The following is a 16,099-nucleotide window of genomic DNA, read 5'->3' on the forward strand; positions in this document are numbered from 1 at the left end:
GGGCAGCGCAGCACTGTGCCTTATAGACCACTCTGGGATAGAGGTCTGCCTGTGCAGTACCCAGGCTTCCACACCAGAGGGCAGCGCAGCACTGTGCCTTATATACAACTGCGGGATGGAGGTCAGATTTTCTGTTCTGCAGAGTGGATGAAAAGGTTTATAAAATACATACAGAAAATACAAACCTATTACCGTGCGGCAGAGCCGTCCCGAGCGTCGGTCCCTCTACATTATGTATAAATAACTTTTATTAAATGTTGATATTACAATGTCCATCCACATCTGACACTCGGACAATAGGGGGCAGCACAATATATATATAAATCTCTGGGGTCCATATAAAAGAAATCTAGTTGATTCTATTCCCTTATCATTCCTGTTGTTTTGTAAATCCTCATCATCCTGTCCTCAGGGGCAGGTTCAACGTTCCTGAAGAAGTCCCATCATAGTCTCTGTGCTCCCAGTAGCCTCCTCATTGAGGTCCTCCTGTATGGGTCCAGTAGTGTGAGCTCCTCAGTGCTCCATGTTCCCTTATATTCAGTATTGGTCCCGTTGTGGGACTTTATGTCGTGTCTCCAGATTTGCGGCTCCACAGACGGTCCTTCCCTTATCAAGAAGATAATACAGAATATTGAGCTCCAGCCGCACAGTGATGGGGTCCATATTGAACAGTTCTAGTCTCTGTTGGGGACCGGGGACCGGTCACTGGGTGTTCTCAGCGGCGGCTTCTTCCTTCTCCTCACCCTGGACCTTCCTCGTGAAGAATCCCAGCTGTGAGAAGAGACATGGATGATAAGTATGGAGAAGGGGAAGGAGCATTGTATATATCTATCCCAAACCAATGTATTGTATCTCATCCCAATCCAACCCATCCTATCCCATTTTAACCCAATCTATCCTATCCCAACCTATCCCATCTCAACCCAACCCAACCCAACTTATCTTGACCTAACCCAGTGTTTCTCAACTCCAGTCCTCAAGGCGCCCCATCAGGTCATGTTTTCAGGATTTCCCTCAGATGAAACAGCTGTGGTAATTACTAAGACAGTGAAACTGATCAAATCACCTGTGCAAAATAATGGTAAGCCTGAAAACATGACCTGTTGGGGCACCTTAAGGACTGGAGTTGAGAAACACTCAACTCCAGTCCTTAACCATCCCAAACCATTCTACCCTATCCCATCTCATCCCAACTTAACCTAACCTATCCCATTGCAACCCAATCTATCCTATCCCATCCCAACCCAACCCATCCCAATTTAACCTAACCTATCCCATTGTAACCCAATCTATCCCAACCCAACCTATCCCATTGTAACCCAATATTTCCCATTCCAACCCAATCTATCCCATCCCAAACCATACAAACCTATCCCATCCCAACCCAATTTAACCTAACTTATCCCATTGCAACCCAATCTATTCTATCTCAAGCCATCTCAACTCAACATATCCCAGCCCAACCTAACCTATCCCATTGCAGCTCAATATATTCTATCCCATACCACCCCATTGCATCCCAACCTAACCTAACCTATCCTATCCCAAGCCATCCTATCCTAGCCCATCCCATCCCATTGCAACCCAATCTATCCTATCCCATACCAACCCAACCCAATTTATCCCAACTTAACCTAACCTATCCCATTGTAACCCAATCTATCCCATCCCAAACCATCCTAACCTATCCCATCCCATCCCAACCCAACTTAACCTAACCTATACCAACCTAACCTATCCCATTGCAACCCAATCTATCCTATCCCAAGCCATCTCAACTCAACCTTTCCCAGCCTAATCTAACCAATCCCATTGTAACCCAATCTATCCCATCCCAAACCCCCAAACCATCCTAACCTATCCCATTCCAACCCAACTTAACCTAACCTATTCCATCCCAAGCCAACTCAACTCAACATATCCCAGCCCAACCTAACCTATCCTATTGCAGCTCAATCTATTCTATCCTATCCCATCCCATCGCATCCCAACCTAACCTATCCTATCCTAGCCCATCCCATCTAAACTCAACATAACTTATCCCATTGCAAACCAATCTATCCCATCCCATCCCAACCTAATCTATCCAATCCCATTTCAACCAAACCTATCCTATCCAATCCCAACCCATCTCACTCTACTCATCTCATCTACAGACACAAATATGAGTAAGGAGGACATCCTGCTCATCCACCAATGCTGGAGGTCTTCCAGCCAGGAAATGGGGTGGGGCTCTATCTGACTTGCTGCAGGTTCTAATGCACATTGCGAGAAGCTCACAGTGTGCAGTGAAATCAGATGAAGTCATGTCAGTCCAGGAGAGGAGCCTGTACACCTGGAGGACATGGGTCAGACTTAAAGCCTTCTGCCTGTGCAGTACCCCAGCTTCATCACCAGAGGGCATGCAGCACTGTGCCCTATTCATATGTTACTCCATAAGGAGCCGAAAACAGCTGCCAGAAAGTGCGTGGTTTGTTGCTGCAAGAAATTTGCAACTGCTGCAACCAGCTCATTAAATGCTATAAATATTTATGCTTTAGCTCTGAATTCTCCGCTCTGAATGCCAGTGCCAACAGCAAGAGGTCCTAAATACCTCCGGCTTCTGCTCTACAGCATGCAGGCCAAACATTCCTGCCGCAAGCCCTGGCATTCAGCTGGTGTGGAGATGCTCCAAATAGCTCAGGTTGGATTACCAAATAAGTTCATGACTTTGTATGAAGCGTAAAAGTGACCAGAAAGGTGTTTCCACACTATATGGCCCAAAGTAGGTGGACACCCCTCCCCCCTCCAAATGACTGACTTGAAAGGTGATGATTAAACGACATCATAGAAAAATATTTTAGACAATTCTGTCCTTCCAACTGTCACACTCTCCTGCTCCCCGATCCAGCACGAGGTCTCCGTTCCAGGAAAGCCGGCACCATCATTAATCAGCAAACATACGCTACATTGTGTCCTGTGTCTCCTACATCCCTTGTGATTCCAGGACCCCCTGTGTCTCCTACATCCCTTGTGATTCCAGGACCCCCTGTGTCTCCAGCATCCCTTGTGATTCCAGGACCCCATGTGTCTCCTACATCCCCTGTGATTCCAGGACCCCCTGTGTCTCCTACATCCCTTGTGATTCCAGGACCCCCTGTGTCTCCTATATCCCTTGTGATTCCAGGACCCCATGTGTCTCCTACATCCCCTGTGATTCCAGGACCCCCTGTGTCTCCTACATCCCTTGTGATTCCAGGAGCCCCTGTGTCTCCTGCATCCCCTGTGATTCCAGGACCCCCTGTGTCTCCTACATCCCCTGTGTCTCCTAAATCCCCTGTGACTCCTGTGCCCTCTGTGACTCTAGCATCCCTTGTGATTCCAGGACCCCATGTGTCTCCTACATCCCTTGTGATTCCAGGACCCCATGTGTCTCTTACATCCTTTGTGATTCCAGGACCCCCTGTGTCTCCTACATCCCTTGTGATTCCAGGACCCCCTGTGTCTCCTACATCCCTTGTGATTCCAGGACCCCCTGTGTCTCCTACTTCCCTTGTGATTCCAGGACCCCCTGTGTCACCTGCATCCCTTGTGATTCCAGGATCCCGTGTCTCCTGCATCCCTTGTGATTCCAGGATCCTGTGTCTCCTGCATCCCTTGTGATTCCTGGATCCCCTGTGTCTCCTACGTCCCTTGTGATTCCAGGACCCCCTGTGTCTCCTACGTCCCTTGTGATTCCAGGACCTCCTGTGTCTCCTACATCCCTTGTGATTCCAGGACCCCCTGTGTCTCCTACGTCCCTTGTGATTCCAGGACCCCCATGTGTCACCTGCATCCCTTGTGATTCCAGGATCCTGTGTCTCCTGCATCCCTTGTGATTCCTGGATCCCGTGTCTCCTGCATCCCTTGTGATTCCAGGATCCCCTGTGTCTCCTTCATCCCTTGTGATTCCAGGATCCCCTGTGTCTCCTGCATTCCTTGTTACTCCTGTGCCCCCTGTGTCTCCACTATCCACTGTGATTCCAGGACCCCATCCCTTGTGATTCCAGAACCCCTGTCTCCTGCATCCCTTGTGATTCCAGGACCCCCCCTGTGTCTCCTGCATTCCTTGTGACTCCTGTGCCCTCTGACTCTGGCACCCCTTGTGATTCCAGGACCCCCCTGTGTCTCCTGCATCCCTTGTCACCCCTGTATCCCTTGTCACCCCTGTGTCTCCTGCATCCCTTGTGATTCCAGGATCCCCTGTGTCTCCTGCATCCCTTGTGATTCCAGGATCCCCTGTGTCTCCTGTCTCCCTTGTGATTCTAGGATCCCCTGTGTCTCCTGCCTCCCTTGTTATTCTTGTGTCTCCTGCATCCCCTGTGACTCCTGTGTCCTCTGTGACTCTGGCATCCCTTGTGATTCCTGCATCCCCTGTGACTCCTGCATCCCCTGTGACTCCTGTATCCCTTTTGTCTCCTGTATCCCTTGTGATTCCAGGATCCCCTGTATCTCTTGTGATTCCAGGATCCCCTGTGACTCCTGCATCTCTTGTGATTCCAGGATCCCCTGTGTCTCCAGCATGCCTTGTGATTCCAGGATCCCCTGTGTCTCCTGCGTCCCTTGTGATTCCAGGATCCCCTGTGTCCCTTGTGATTCCAGGATCCCCTGTGTCTCCTGCATCCCTTGTGATTCCAGGATCCCCTGTGTCTCCTGCATCCCTTGTGATTCCAGGATCCCCTGTGTCTCCAGCATCCCTTGTGACCCCTGTGTCTCCTGCATCCCTTGTGACCCCTGTGTCTCCTGCATCCCTTGTGACCCCTGTGTCTCCTGCATCCCTTATGATTCCAGGATCCCCTGTGTCTCCTGCATCTCTTGTGACTCCTTGGTCCCCTGTGTTTCTGGCCTCCCTTATGACTCCAGGATCCTCTGATTCCTGCTCCCCTTGTACCTCCAGGGCCTTCTGTGTCTCTAGTGTCCCTTGTGACTCCTTTGCCCTCTGTTTCTCCAGGATCTTTTGTGACTCCTGTGTCCCCAGCATCCCTTTTGATTTCGTCTTCACGCCCTCTGTATCTCTGGTGTCCCCTTTGACTCCTGTGCCTCTGACATCCTGCTGGACTCTTGTGTTTCCAGCATCCCTTGTGGTCATGGTCCTGGAATGTGCCCCACAAGCTCATACAGGTGTAATGGTCAGGTGACCACAGTCTGTTGGCCATATGACGTGTTCATCTGCCCAAAGTTTGTCTTTAAAGACGTAGCGGCCTGACCCCTGTTGGCAGAGTCAATTCTGACCCCTGTTGGCAGAGTCAATTTACTAAAAATGATTTACCTTCCCAAGTATCTCTACTTCTTCCGTAATACACCCATACACATCCCTAGGACTTCCTTCCAAAGGCTGGAGAGTCTGCTGATACAGTTTGTCTGGGCTGGGAGGCCACCCAGGGTGGCCAAGCAGACCTTATATCTCCCGCTATCGGGGGGGGGGTCTGGCACTGCCGAAATTTCAAATTTACTATTGGGCAGCTGTTCTGGTCATGATTCGGTGGTGGTTCTCCCAGCCCACACAGAATCCGGCGGTCACTCTCGAGGCGGCCATTCTGGGCTCCTTTGCTGCCCTGAGCAATCTCCCGTTTCGCGGACTTGGGGCCAATTCGTCCATGACAACTCTGATGCGAACTACCGTGAGGGTCTGGCAGGAGGCTAGGAAAATATATCGGCAGCCCAATCATATTTCACCTCACATGCCCCTATGGGGTAACCCTATGCTCCCTCACTTTTACAGTATACCTGACCCCTCTCTCTGGGCGAAAAAGGGAATCCTTACATTAAAACATGTGGTTAAAGATGGTAGGCTTATGCCTTTCCAAGCTCTGAGGCAATCCTTCGGTATTCCGTACATCTTCCAATTTAGGTACTGGCAGCTGAAACACACCTTTGAAGCACAGTTCCCAGCCCCCCTCATTCTGGAACCAGATTCCATTGAACGGCTCTTGACTTCCAGTATGATGGGGAAGCCTCTCTCAACACTATATCTTTATCTTACAGTGGAGTATGATGCCAAATTAACTAAAACCTGGGAAAAGTGGAGGGTTGATATTCCCTCCTTGGATGAGGAGGAATGGAAGGAATGTTTAATCTCCTACATTCCCTCCATGATCGCTGCAAAAGACAGGTTCATACAATTTAAGTTCCTACATAGAGCGTATTTCACCCCACAGAGACTGGCATGCATTTACCACCAAAGAGACCCTAACTGTCAGAGATGCAGACAGGAGGTGGGCACGTTTTGGCACATGGTCTGGTCTTGTCCCAAAATCCGACCCTTTTGGTCAGCAGTTGCCTCCACACTGAGCAAAGTCATAGGCTCAAGCTTACCGGTGAATCCCCAAATACTACTGCTCAGTCATCTTGAGGATGTTGAAGGAGATAGGTATACTAAACTGTCTAACCTTCACATTGTACTACGCTAGGCGGGTAATTTTACTGGGATGGGAACTGGAAGAGCCTCCTGCCCTGGCCTCGTGGAAAAGATCGGTGAATGTGGTACTCCCCCTATATAGACTGACGTATGAAAGTAGGCAATGTCCGGGAAGTTCGATAAAATCTGGTCCTCATGGGTGGACGCCTCCGGGGGGCCCTGAACCCCCTACCCCATAATTAGGAAGTGAAGCACAGTGGAGGACATCCTACTTTTCAGGACTATATTTTTTATGCCAGTTCCCCTTCATCCCTTTCCTTCCCGCCCCCCCCCCCCCTTTTTCTCCCCCCCCCCCCCTTTTTCTCCCCCCCTTTTTCTCCCCCTCCCCCTTTTTTCTCCCCCCCCTTTTCTTTTCTCCCCCCCCCCCCCTAGGCTTGATTGAATATTGGTTATTTACTTTATATTATCTTAGAGTCTATAAGGATGTAATGCCATAGGAGTATTGTTAAGAGAAACTTCTGACACTTACACAACTGGAATAGCTGATAAATAGTGGCTATCGACTGCAGATAGATCTTACTATCATTATTATTACCACATTGATTGTACTAAATTTTTTTGTATTGTAATGCTGATTTGTTCAATAAAAACTTTCTGTTAAAAAAAAAAAAAAAAAAAAAGACGCAGCGGCAAGGGACGTTCCCTTGCCGCCACATTTAAATTGCCGGTCATTCCTCTGTAGATCTGGTTATCAATTACAATTTATGTTCATTAATCAGGAGGCGTGCTATGCTGGGACTTGTAGTTCTGCTGTATAGCAGTACACAGTGAGGGCAGAATCATCATTCTGGTGACAGGTGCACTTTACTGTACATATGTGACATAGCTGATCCCCGATATGGCCCCGGGGGTGGGGTGGTATCTGGCAGCTGTGAGATACCGAAATATCTCAGACAGAACGGCACCCTTTTATCTGACAGTCTGAAATCTGAAATCAGCCTTCAAAGAAAATTCATAGCAGGACTCCAAATAGTGGAATGTTTTCTTCATTCAACCCCGCCTTGGAGGTTCCTATAGCATTCAGCTACAACGCCCCCTGTATGGATCTGTCATAATCTATAGAGGTTCTGCATTGGTGTGCGCCATCTGCAGGCCATTATGAAGTACTGCGGTCCCCCCCACTGGACTGTACAGGTGAATAGCGGGAGTGAGTGTTTAGTTGTCTGTCCGTGACTTACCTTCCAAAGGATGAAGATGATGAGCGCTAGTAAGAGGAGACCCCCGATGACGCTTCCAATCAGAATCCACAACGACAGCGGCAGGAGGACGGGGTGCAGCAACTCCAGAACACTCTGCAAAGGACATCCAATAATGACACATCAGGATTGTATTAAAATTCTATTGCTGGAGACACAACAGGAAGTGTGAGGAAATCTCTCTAAACTAAGGGAAACCCCCCCCCCCCTCTTAGTCATCATTGGATCTGGTGTCCCCATTGGAAGATTTCCCTTCACTTCCTGTGCTGGAGATTACAGGAAGTGTGAGGAAATCTCTCCAAACTAAGAAAAATCCCCCTTTCATCATCATTGGAACAGGTGTCTCCACTGCAGGATTTCCCTTCACTTCCTGTACTGGAGACACAACAGGAAGTGTGAGGAAATCTCTCCAAATTAAGAAAAATCCCCCCTCTTAGTCATCATTGGTTCTGGTGTCCCCATTGGAAGATTTCCCTTCACTTCCTGTGCTGGAGATTACAGGAAGTGTGAGGAAATCTCTCCAAACTAAGAAAAATCCCCCTTTCATCATCATTGGAACAGGTGTCTCCACTAGAGGATTTCCCTTCACTTCCTGTACTGGAGACACAACAGGAAGTGTGAGGAAATCTCTCTAAATTAAGGGAAACCCCCTTCCATCGTCATTGGAACAGGTGTGTGCTAGTGTGGACTCCTTATGGTGCAGCTCCATGTGTTCCCCTTCTCATCCCGGTGGTGCAGACCTGCGTTCTGTGCCGGGCGTTGTCGGTGAACAGAGCCCCGTCCTCTTTCACATTTAGGATGAACTCGCTGATCACTTTAACCGAGCGAAACTTCGCCTGCAAGACAACAGAGCAAATATGAAACTCCGCCCACCTGTACCGTCAATCAGCCAATACCGTCCCAGATGTTTGTGAACTGCAAGTCCCAGAACGCCACAACAGGATGGACTCAGTCATTCCTAAAATGGCCAATAAACAGGGAATTCCCTGCGTGGCTTATCCTGCAACAGATATTATCTCAGCAGCTGTTAAAAGGTAAATTTTAACCCCTGGGAGCCAGTGCGGCTCGGCCTTTTTGGATGCCGGGAGGCGGGGCCAAGGTTTATGATCATGTGACTGCCGTGATTGGCTTTCCGTTTAGCTGTGCTGGGAGTGCGCAGGTCACACACTCTGGGCACAGCTGTATTTGCACTAATGCATGCAAATATGTGGCCGCTCTGCGCCAAGGCCCGCCCACATGTTTGCGTGCGGCCGGTGCCAAGAGGTTAAACATATTTTGCCTTCCTTGTTGCCATGTAGTCGCCCACCCCATTAATTTGTTCAGGTCTTTTTGCAAGGTTTCCACATCCTGCGGAGAAGTTATTGCCCTGCTTAGCTTAGTATCGTCTGCAAATACAGCGATTGATCTGTTTATCCCATCCTCCAGGTCATTTATGAACAGAATAAACAGGATTGGTCCCAGCACAGAACCCTGGGGGACCCCACTACCCACCCCTGACCATTCTGAGTACTCCCCATTTATCACCACCCTCTGAACTCGCCCTTGTAGCCAGTTTTCAATCCATGTACTCACCCTATGGTCCATGCCAACGGACCTTATTTTGCACAGTAAACGTTTATGGGGAACTGTGTCAAATGCTTTTGTAGAATCCAGATCCACCACGTCTACGGGCCTTCCTTTATCTAGATGGCAACTCACCTCCTCATAGAAGGTTAATAGATTGGTTTGGCAAGAACGATTCTTCATGAATCCATGCTGATTACTGCTAATGATACCGTTCTCATTACTAAAATCTTGTATATAGTCCCTTATTATCCCCTCCAAGAGTTTACATACTATCGATGTTAGGCTAACTGGTCTGTAATTCCCAGGGATGTATTTTGGGCCCTTTTTAAATATTGGTGCTACATTGGCTTTTCTCCAATCAGCTAATACCATTCCAGTCAGTGGACTGTCTGTAAAAATTAGGAACAACGGTCTGGCAATCACTTGACTGAGTTCCCTAAGTACCCTCGGATGCAAGCCATCTGGTCCCGGTGATTTATTAATGTTAAGTTTCTCAAGTCTAATTTTAACCACTTCCCTACCCGCCCATAGTTATATGACGTCCACAGATGGGATCTCCCATCCTGGGTGGACGTCATATGACGTCCCGGGATTCCCGGCCGTCTAGGGGGCACGCGCGCGCGCCCGCCGCGTTCCTCGGGACCCGGTGCGTGTGCCCGGCGGACATCGCGATGTCCGCCGGGCACCTGCGATTGCCCGTTAACCGGGCCGGCATGTGGATCTGTGTGTGTAAACACACAGATCTACAGCCTGTCAGCTCTGAGGAGAGCGATCTGTGTTCCCAGAACGGAGGAACACTGATCGGTCTCCTCCCCTAGTGTGTCCCCTCCCCCTTCAGTTAGAATCATTCCCTAGGAAACATATTAACCCCTCCCCGCCCCCCTAGTGGTTAACCCCTTCACTGCCTGTCACATTTACACAGTAATCAATGCAATTTTATAGCATTGATCGCTGTATAAATGTGATTGGTCCCAAAAATGTGTCAAAAGTGTCCGATGTGTCCGCCATAATGTCGCAGTCACCAAAAAAAAATCGCGATCGCCGCTAAAAAAAATAAAAAAATATTTTTTTTTAAAAAATGCCATAAATCTATCCCGTATTTTGTAGACGCTATAACTTTTGCGCAAACCAATCAATATACGGTTATTGCGATTTTTTTTACCAAAAATATGTAGAAGAATACGTATCGGCCAAAACTGAGGAAAAAATGTGTTTTTTAAAAAAAAAAATTGGGATATTTATTATAGCAAAAAGTAAAAAATATAGTGTTTTTTTCAAAATTGTCGCTCTTCTTTTGTTTATAGCGCAAAAAATAAAAACCGCAGAGGCGATCAAATACCACCAAAAAAAAGCTCTATTTGTGGGGAAAAAAAGGACGTCAATTTCTTTTGGGTACAACGTTGCACGACCGCGCAATTGACGTTTAAAGTGCGACAGTGCTGAAAACTAAAAATTGGCCTGGGAAGGAAGGGGGTGAAATTGCCCGGTATTGAACCGGTTAATTCTGTCCTCTGTTAACCATGGAGGTGCTTCCTGTGTTGTGTCATGAGGATAAACACTGCAGTTTTGTTTACTGAAGCCCCCCGGATTCACTCGTGAAGACTGAGGAGAAGAATAAATTCAATACCTTCGTCATCTCCCCATCCTTTGTAACCAGATGTCCTTCCTCATTCTTTATGGGGCCAATATGGTCTGTCCTCCCTTTTTTACTGTTTACATACTTTTTTGGGATTTTTTTTGCTCTCCTCCGCTATGTGTCTTTTGTGTTCTATCTTAGCCGTCCTAATTGCACCCTTACATTTCTTGTTGCATTCTTTATAAAGTCTGAATGCTGATGATGATCTCTCAACCTTGTATTTTTTGAAGGCCTTCTCCTTTGCTGTTATATGCATTTTTACATTGGAGTTAAGCCATCCAGGACTTTTGTTCACTCTTTTTAATTTATTACCCAATGGGATGCATTGGCTAATGCCCTTATTTAATATGCTCTTAAAGCGAACCCATCAATCCTCTGTGTTCTTTGTTCCTTAGATTTTATCCCAATTTATGCCTTCTAGCAAGGTTTGTAGTTTAGGGAAGTTGGCTCTTTTGATATTCAGTGTCTTTGTATTCCCTTTATGTTTCCTATTTGTGTGATTTATACTGAAGCCAATTGACCTGTGATCGCTGTTACCCAAATTGCCCCGTATTTCCACATCTGTGATCAGGTCTGTATTGTTGGTAATCAGTAGATCCAGTAATGTTTTATTTCTAGTTGGTGCGTCTACCATCTGACCCATAAAATTGTCCTGCAAGACATTTAGGAACTGGCGAGCCTTAGATGAATGCGCGGTTCCCTCCGCCCAGTCTATGTCTGTGATAGACCAACACAAAGTGGCACATAATTGTGAAGTGGAAGGAAAATGATAAATGATACAAATATGTGAAAAGTGTGGGGTACATTTGTATGGCGCCCCCCGGAGTCAATACTTTGTAGAACCCCCTTTCTCTACAAGTCTTTTTGGGGATGTCTCTACCAGCTTTGCACATCTAGAGAGGGACATTTCTGCCCATTCTTCTTTGTAAAATATCTCAAGCTCTGTCAGATTGGATGGAGAGCGTCTGTGAACAGCAATTTTCAAGTCTTGCCACAGATTCTCAATGTGATTTAGGTCTGGACTGTGACTGGGCCATTCTAACACATGAATATTCTTTGATCTAAACCATTCCATTGTAGCTCTGGCTGGATGTTTCGGGTCGTTGTCCTGCTGGAAGGTGAACCTCCGCCCCAGTCTCAAGTCTTTTGCAGACTCTAACAGGTTTTCTTCTAAGATTGTCCTGTATTTGGCTCCATCCATCTTCCCATCAACTCTGACCAGCTTCCCTGTCCCTGCTGAAGAAAACCATCCCCACCACATGATGCTGCCACCACCATGTTTCACGGTGGGGATGGTGTGTTCAGGGTGATGTGCAGTGTTAGTTTCCCCCCACACATAGCGTTTTGCTTTCAGGCCAAAAAAGTTCAATTTTGGTCTCATCTGACCAGATCACCTTCTTCCACATGTTTGTTGTGTCCCCCACATGGCTTCTCACAAACTACAAACAGGACTTCTTATGACTTTCTCTCACCAATGTCTTTCTTCTTGTCACTCTTCCATAAAGGGCAGATTTGTGGAGAACACGACTAATAGTTGTCCTGTGGACAGATTCTCCCACCTGAGCTGTGGATCTCTGCAGCTCCTCCAGAGTTACCATGGACCTCTTGGCTCTTCTCTGATGAATGCTCTCTTTGCCCGGCCGGTCAGTTTAGGTGGACGGCCATGTCTTGGTAGGTTTGCAGTTGTGCCATACTCTTTCCATTTTCGGATGATGGATTGAACAGAGCTCCGTGAGATGTTCAAAGCTTGGGATATTTTTTTTATAACCTAACCCTGCTTTATACTTCTCCACAACTTTATCCCTGACCTGTCTGGTGTGTTCCTTGGCCTTCATGATGCTGTTTGTTCACTAAGGTTCTCTAACAAACCTCAGAGGGCTTCACAGAACAGCTGTATTTATACTGAGATTAAATTACACACAGGTGAACTCTATTTACTAATTAGGTGACTTCTGAAGGCAATTGGTTCCACTAGATTTTAGTTGGGGGTATCAGAGTAAAGGGGGTTGAATACAAATGCCCCCCCCCCACACGCATTTCACATATTTATTTGTATCATTTATCATTTTCCTTCCACTTCACAATTATGAGCCACTTTGTGTTGGTCTATCACATAAAATCCCAATAAAATACATTTATGTTATTGGTTGTAACATGACAAGATGTGGAAAATGTCAAGGGGTATGAGTACTTTTTCAAGGCACTGTATGATGCCAATTCTTCATGATTGGAAGCAGTGGGAGGAGTTATGCAAATATCACAATGCCTTGATGGGTGGGTGTCAGCGTGAAGGAGTGGGCGTTCCTAGACAGGGCTGTACTTGCATAGGAAATGCCCACATGTGATGCTGACCCTTCGTGATTGGCAGAACTGAAACCTGATAAATAAAAGGGGCGGAGCCAGGGACAGCAATCTAGATGATGTTGGGAAATGAGGGCGGCGCTCTATCTGACTTGCTGCAGCTTCTAATGCACAATGTGAGAAGCTCACAGTGTGCAGTAAAATCAAAAGAAGCCATTTTAGTCCAGATGTTAATGGAGCCTTAGAAGGAAAATATGTAACAATTCTGTAAACATTGGAGAGTCGCTACATAATTGTTACAGTAACAACTTTCTATTATATTTAATATGATTGATACATTGTATATTATATCTTCTTCTCCTGGATGGAGCTCCGTGGACAGGAGGGGGCGGAGCCAGACACGGGTGACCCCGCCCTGGAGACACATCACATCGCTACAAAGCCGCGATTGATGGCGATACGACGATCTGGAAATAGCGTTTTCCTGTTTAGCACCCAGAGATGTGAGATAATTTCTTCCCGAGGACACAATAGACCTTCTGTATAGAGAGCGGAACTCCACCGGAGGGCCAAAACCACCGCAACTTCCCCGACTGCAGAACATCTCTCCCCTCCCCCTCCTGACAGATCCATATTGAGATATTCTATTTATTTATTTTTTTATTTATCATTCTGCAGATTATCCCATCACTGACCTCTCTAGAGATCTGCAGAACATCGCTCCCTCCCCTCCCCCTCCTGACAGATCCATATTGATATATTCTGAAGATTATCCCATCACTGACCTCTCTAGAGATCTGCAGAACATCGCTCCCTCCCCTCCCCCTCCTGACAGATCCATATTGATATATTCTGCAGATTATTCCATCACTGACCTCTCTAGAGATCTGCAGAACATCGCTCCCTCCCCTCCCCCATAGTCTTAGTCTATATAACATTAGGGGGTACTCACGTTGGTGAAGAAGTGGTTGTGGATGATGCGTAGGATGGATAGGGTCACCTCGGCGTTGCGGGGGAGGGTAGGGATCTGGCAGGTGATGACCTCACAGAGGCAGTTGCTGCAGTTCTGATAGAAGAAGAAGAGATTAGTGGGGTGACGGGTCCCCCCATTCTCCTGACCCCCCCTCCGCCCCCTCCCCCGGATTCTCCCATCACTACAACCCCACCAAGGTCTGACTCTACTATTGCAGACATGGCAATCTACCCTCCAGGTAGGATCCAATAGAGACAACTGGTCCCAAGAGCTCACAATCTAATAAATCTCACCACAATGGGAGTATGGAGCAGGTCCTCGGGGTGTATGGGCAGCAGCGCTGTTCCAGGTCGGGTGGTGTTGGATAACACACAGGTGACCTGATAGATATATAATAAGAGGGGGTGACACCGATGTCACCGAGTACAAGTCATGTCTCCTCCAGCCCCCCCCTCCCCCATCTTACATTGTCGGAGATGATCCTGGAGACGGACATGAAGTAGGAGCTGCCATAGCCCATCGCCGGGGTGTGGATGTTCACCGAGACATTGTGCAGAGGGTAACAGTCCGCATACTGAACCTGGAAACAAGGACAGGAGAGGTTCCTCATATGGACAATAGTGGGCGCTATTTCCCCTTCCTCTGTGTACCTCCTATCAACTGAGCATGTGCAGCACCTAATAAAGTGTGGAGGAGCTCAGGATGAGAGATCGAGAGGTTCACATAGGAGGAGATAGAGAGAGATACAAAGGAACATTGTTTATAAACATTGTATCCCTCTATCTCCACTCTGATCAATGTTTATAAACAATGTTACTTTGTATCCCTCTATCTCCCATCTGATCAATGTTTATAAACAATGTTACATTGATCAGACGGGAGATAGAGAGATACAAAGTAACATTGTTTATAAATATTGTATCCCTCTATCTCCTGTCTGATCAATGTTTATAAACAATGTTACATTGTATCTCTCCATATATCCTTTCTGTTTATAAACAATGTTACTTTGTATCTTTCTATCTCCTGTCTGATCAGTGTTTATGAACAATGTTACTTGAGATAGAGAGATACAAAGTAACATTGTTTATAAACATTGATCAGATGGGAGATAGATACAAAAGTAACATTGTTTACAAACATTGATCAGACTGGAGAGAGAGAGAGAGAGATACAAACAATGTTACTTTATATATCTGTTTGTAGCTGTCTATCGCCTGTCCGATCAATGTTTATAAACAATGTTACTTTGTATCTTTCTATCTCCTGTCTGAACAATGTTTATAAACAATTTTTCTTTGTATCTTTCTATCTCCTGTCTGATCAATGTTTATAAACAATGTTACTTGAGATAGAGATACAAAGTAACATTGTTTATAAACATTGATCAGATGGGAGATACAAAGTAACATTGTTTATAAACATTGTATCTCTCTGTCTCCTGTCTGATCAATGTTTATAAACAATGTTACATTGTATCTCTCCATATCCTTTCTGTTTATAAACAATGTTACTTTGTATCTCTCCATCTCCTGTCTGATCAATGTTTATAAACAATGTTACTTGAGATAGAGAGATACAAAGTAACATTGTTTATAAACATTGTTCAGACAGGAGATGGAGAGATACAAAGTAACATTGTTTATAATTATTGATCAGACTGGAGAGAGAGATACAAACAATGTTACTTTGTATCTCTGTTTGTAGCTCTCTATTGCCTGTCTGATCAATGTTTATAAACAATGTTACTTTGTATCTCTCCATCTCCTGTCTGATCAATGTTTATAAACAATGTTACTTTGTATCTCTCCATCTCCTGTCTGAACAATGTTTATAAACAATGGTACTTTGTACCTCTCTATCTTCTGTCTGATCGATTTTTATAAACAATGTTACTTGAGATAGAGAGATACAAAGTAACATTGTTTATAAACATTGATCAGATGGGAGATACGAAGTAACATTGTTTATAAACATTGAACAGAGATAGA

General features: G+C 46.2%; 1 protein-coding gene across 1 annotated transcript in view; it reads right to left on the minus strand.

Moving 5' to 3' along the window:
• Window positions 1–214: 214 nt before the first annotated feature.
• ITGA10 (integrin subunit alpha 10) overlaps window positions 215–16,099 on the minus strand; it is an 81,629-nt gene continuing 65,744 nt past the window's right edge. Inside the window, exons 25-30 of the mRNA XM_073609332.1 lie at window positions 14,575–14,688; window positions 14,402–14,488; window positions 14,088–14,201; window positions 8,373–8,468; window positions 7,615–7,728; window positions 215–771 (exon numbers count right to left, since the gene is read on the minus strand). Coding sequence (XP_073465433.1) covers window positions 703–771; window positions 7,615–7,728; window positions 8,373–8,468; window positions 14,088–14,201; window positions 14,402–14,488; window positions 14,575–14,688 — 594 coding nt within the window. The 3' untranslated portion in view covers window positions 215–702. The remainder of the gene's footprint in view (window positions 772–7,614; window positions 7,729–8,372; window positions 8,469–14,087; window positions 14,202–14,401; window positions 14,489–14,574; window positions 14,689–16,099) is intronic.

Source organism: Aquarana catesbeiana, linkage group LG13 (assembly GCF_042186555.1).
Source record: "Aquarana catesbeiana isolate 2022-GZ linkage group LG13, ASM4218655v1, whole genome shotgun sequence".
Taxonomy (NCBI): Eukaryota; Metazoa; Chordata; class Amphibia; order Anura; family Ranidae; genus Aquarana; species Aquarana catesbeiana.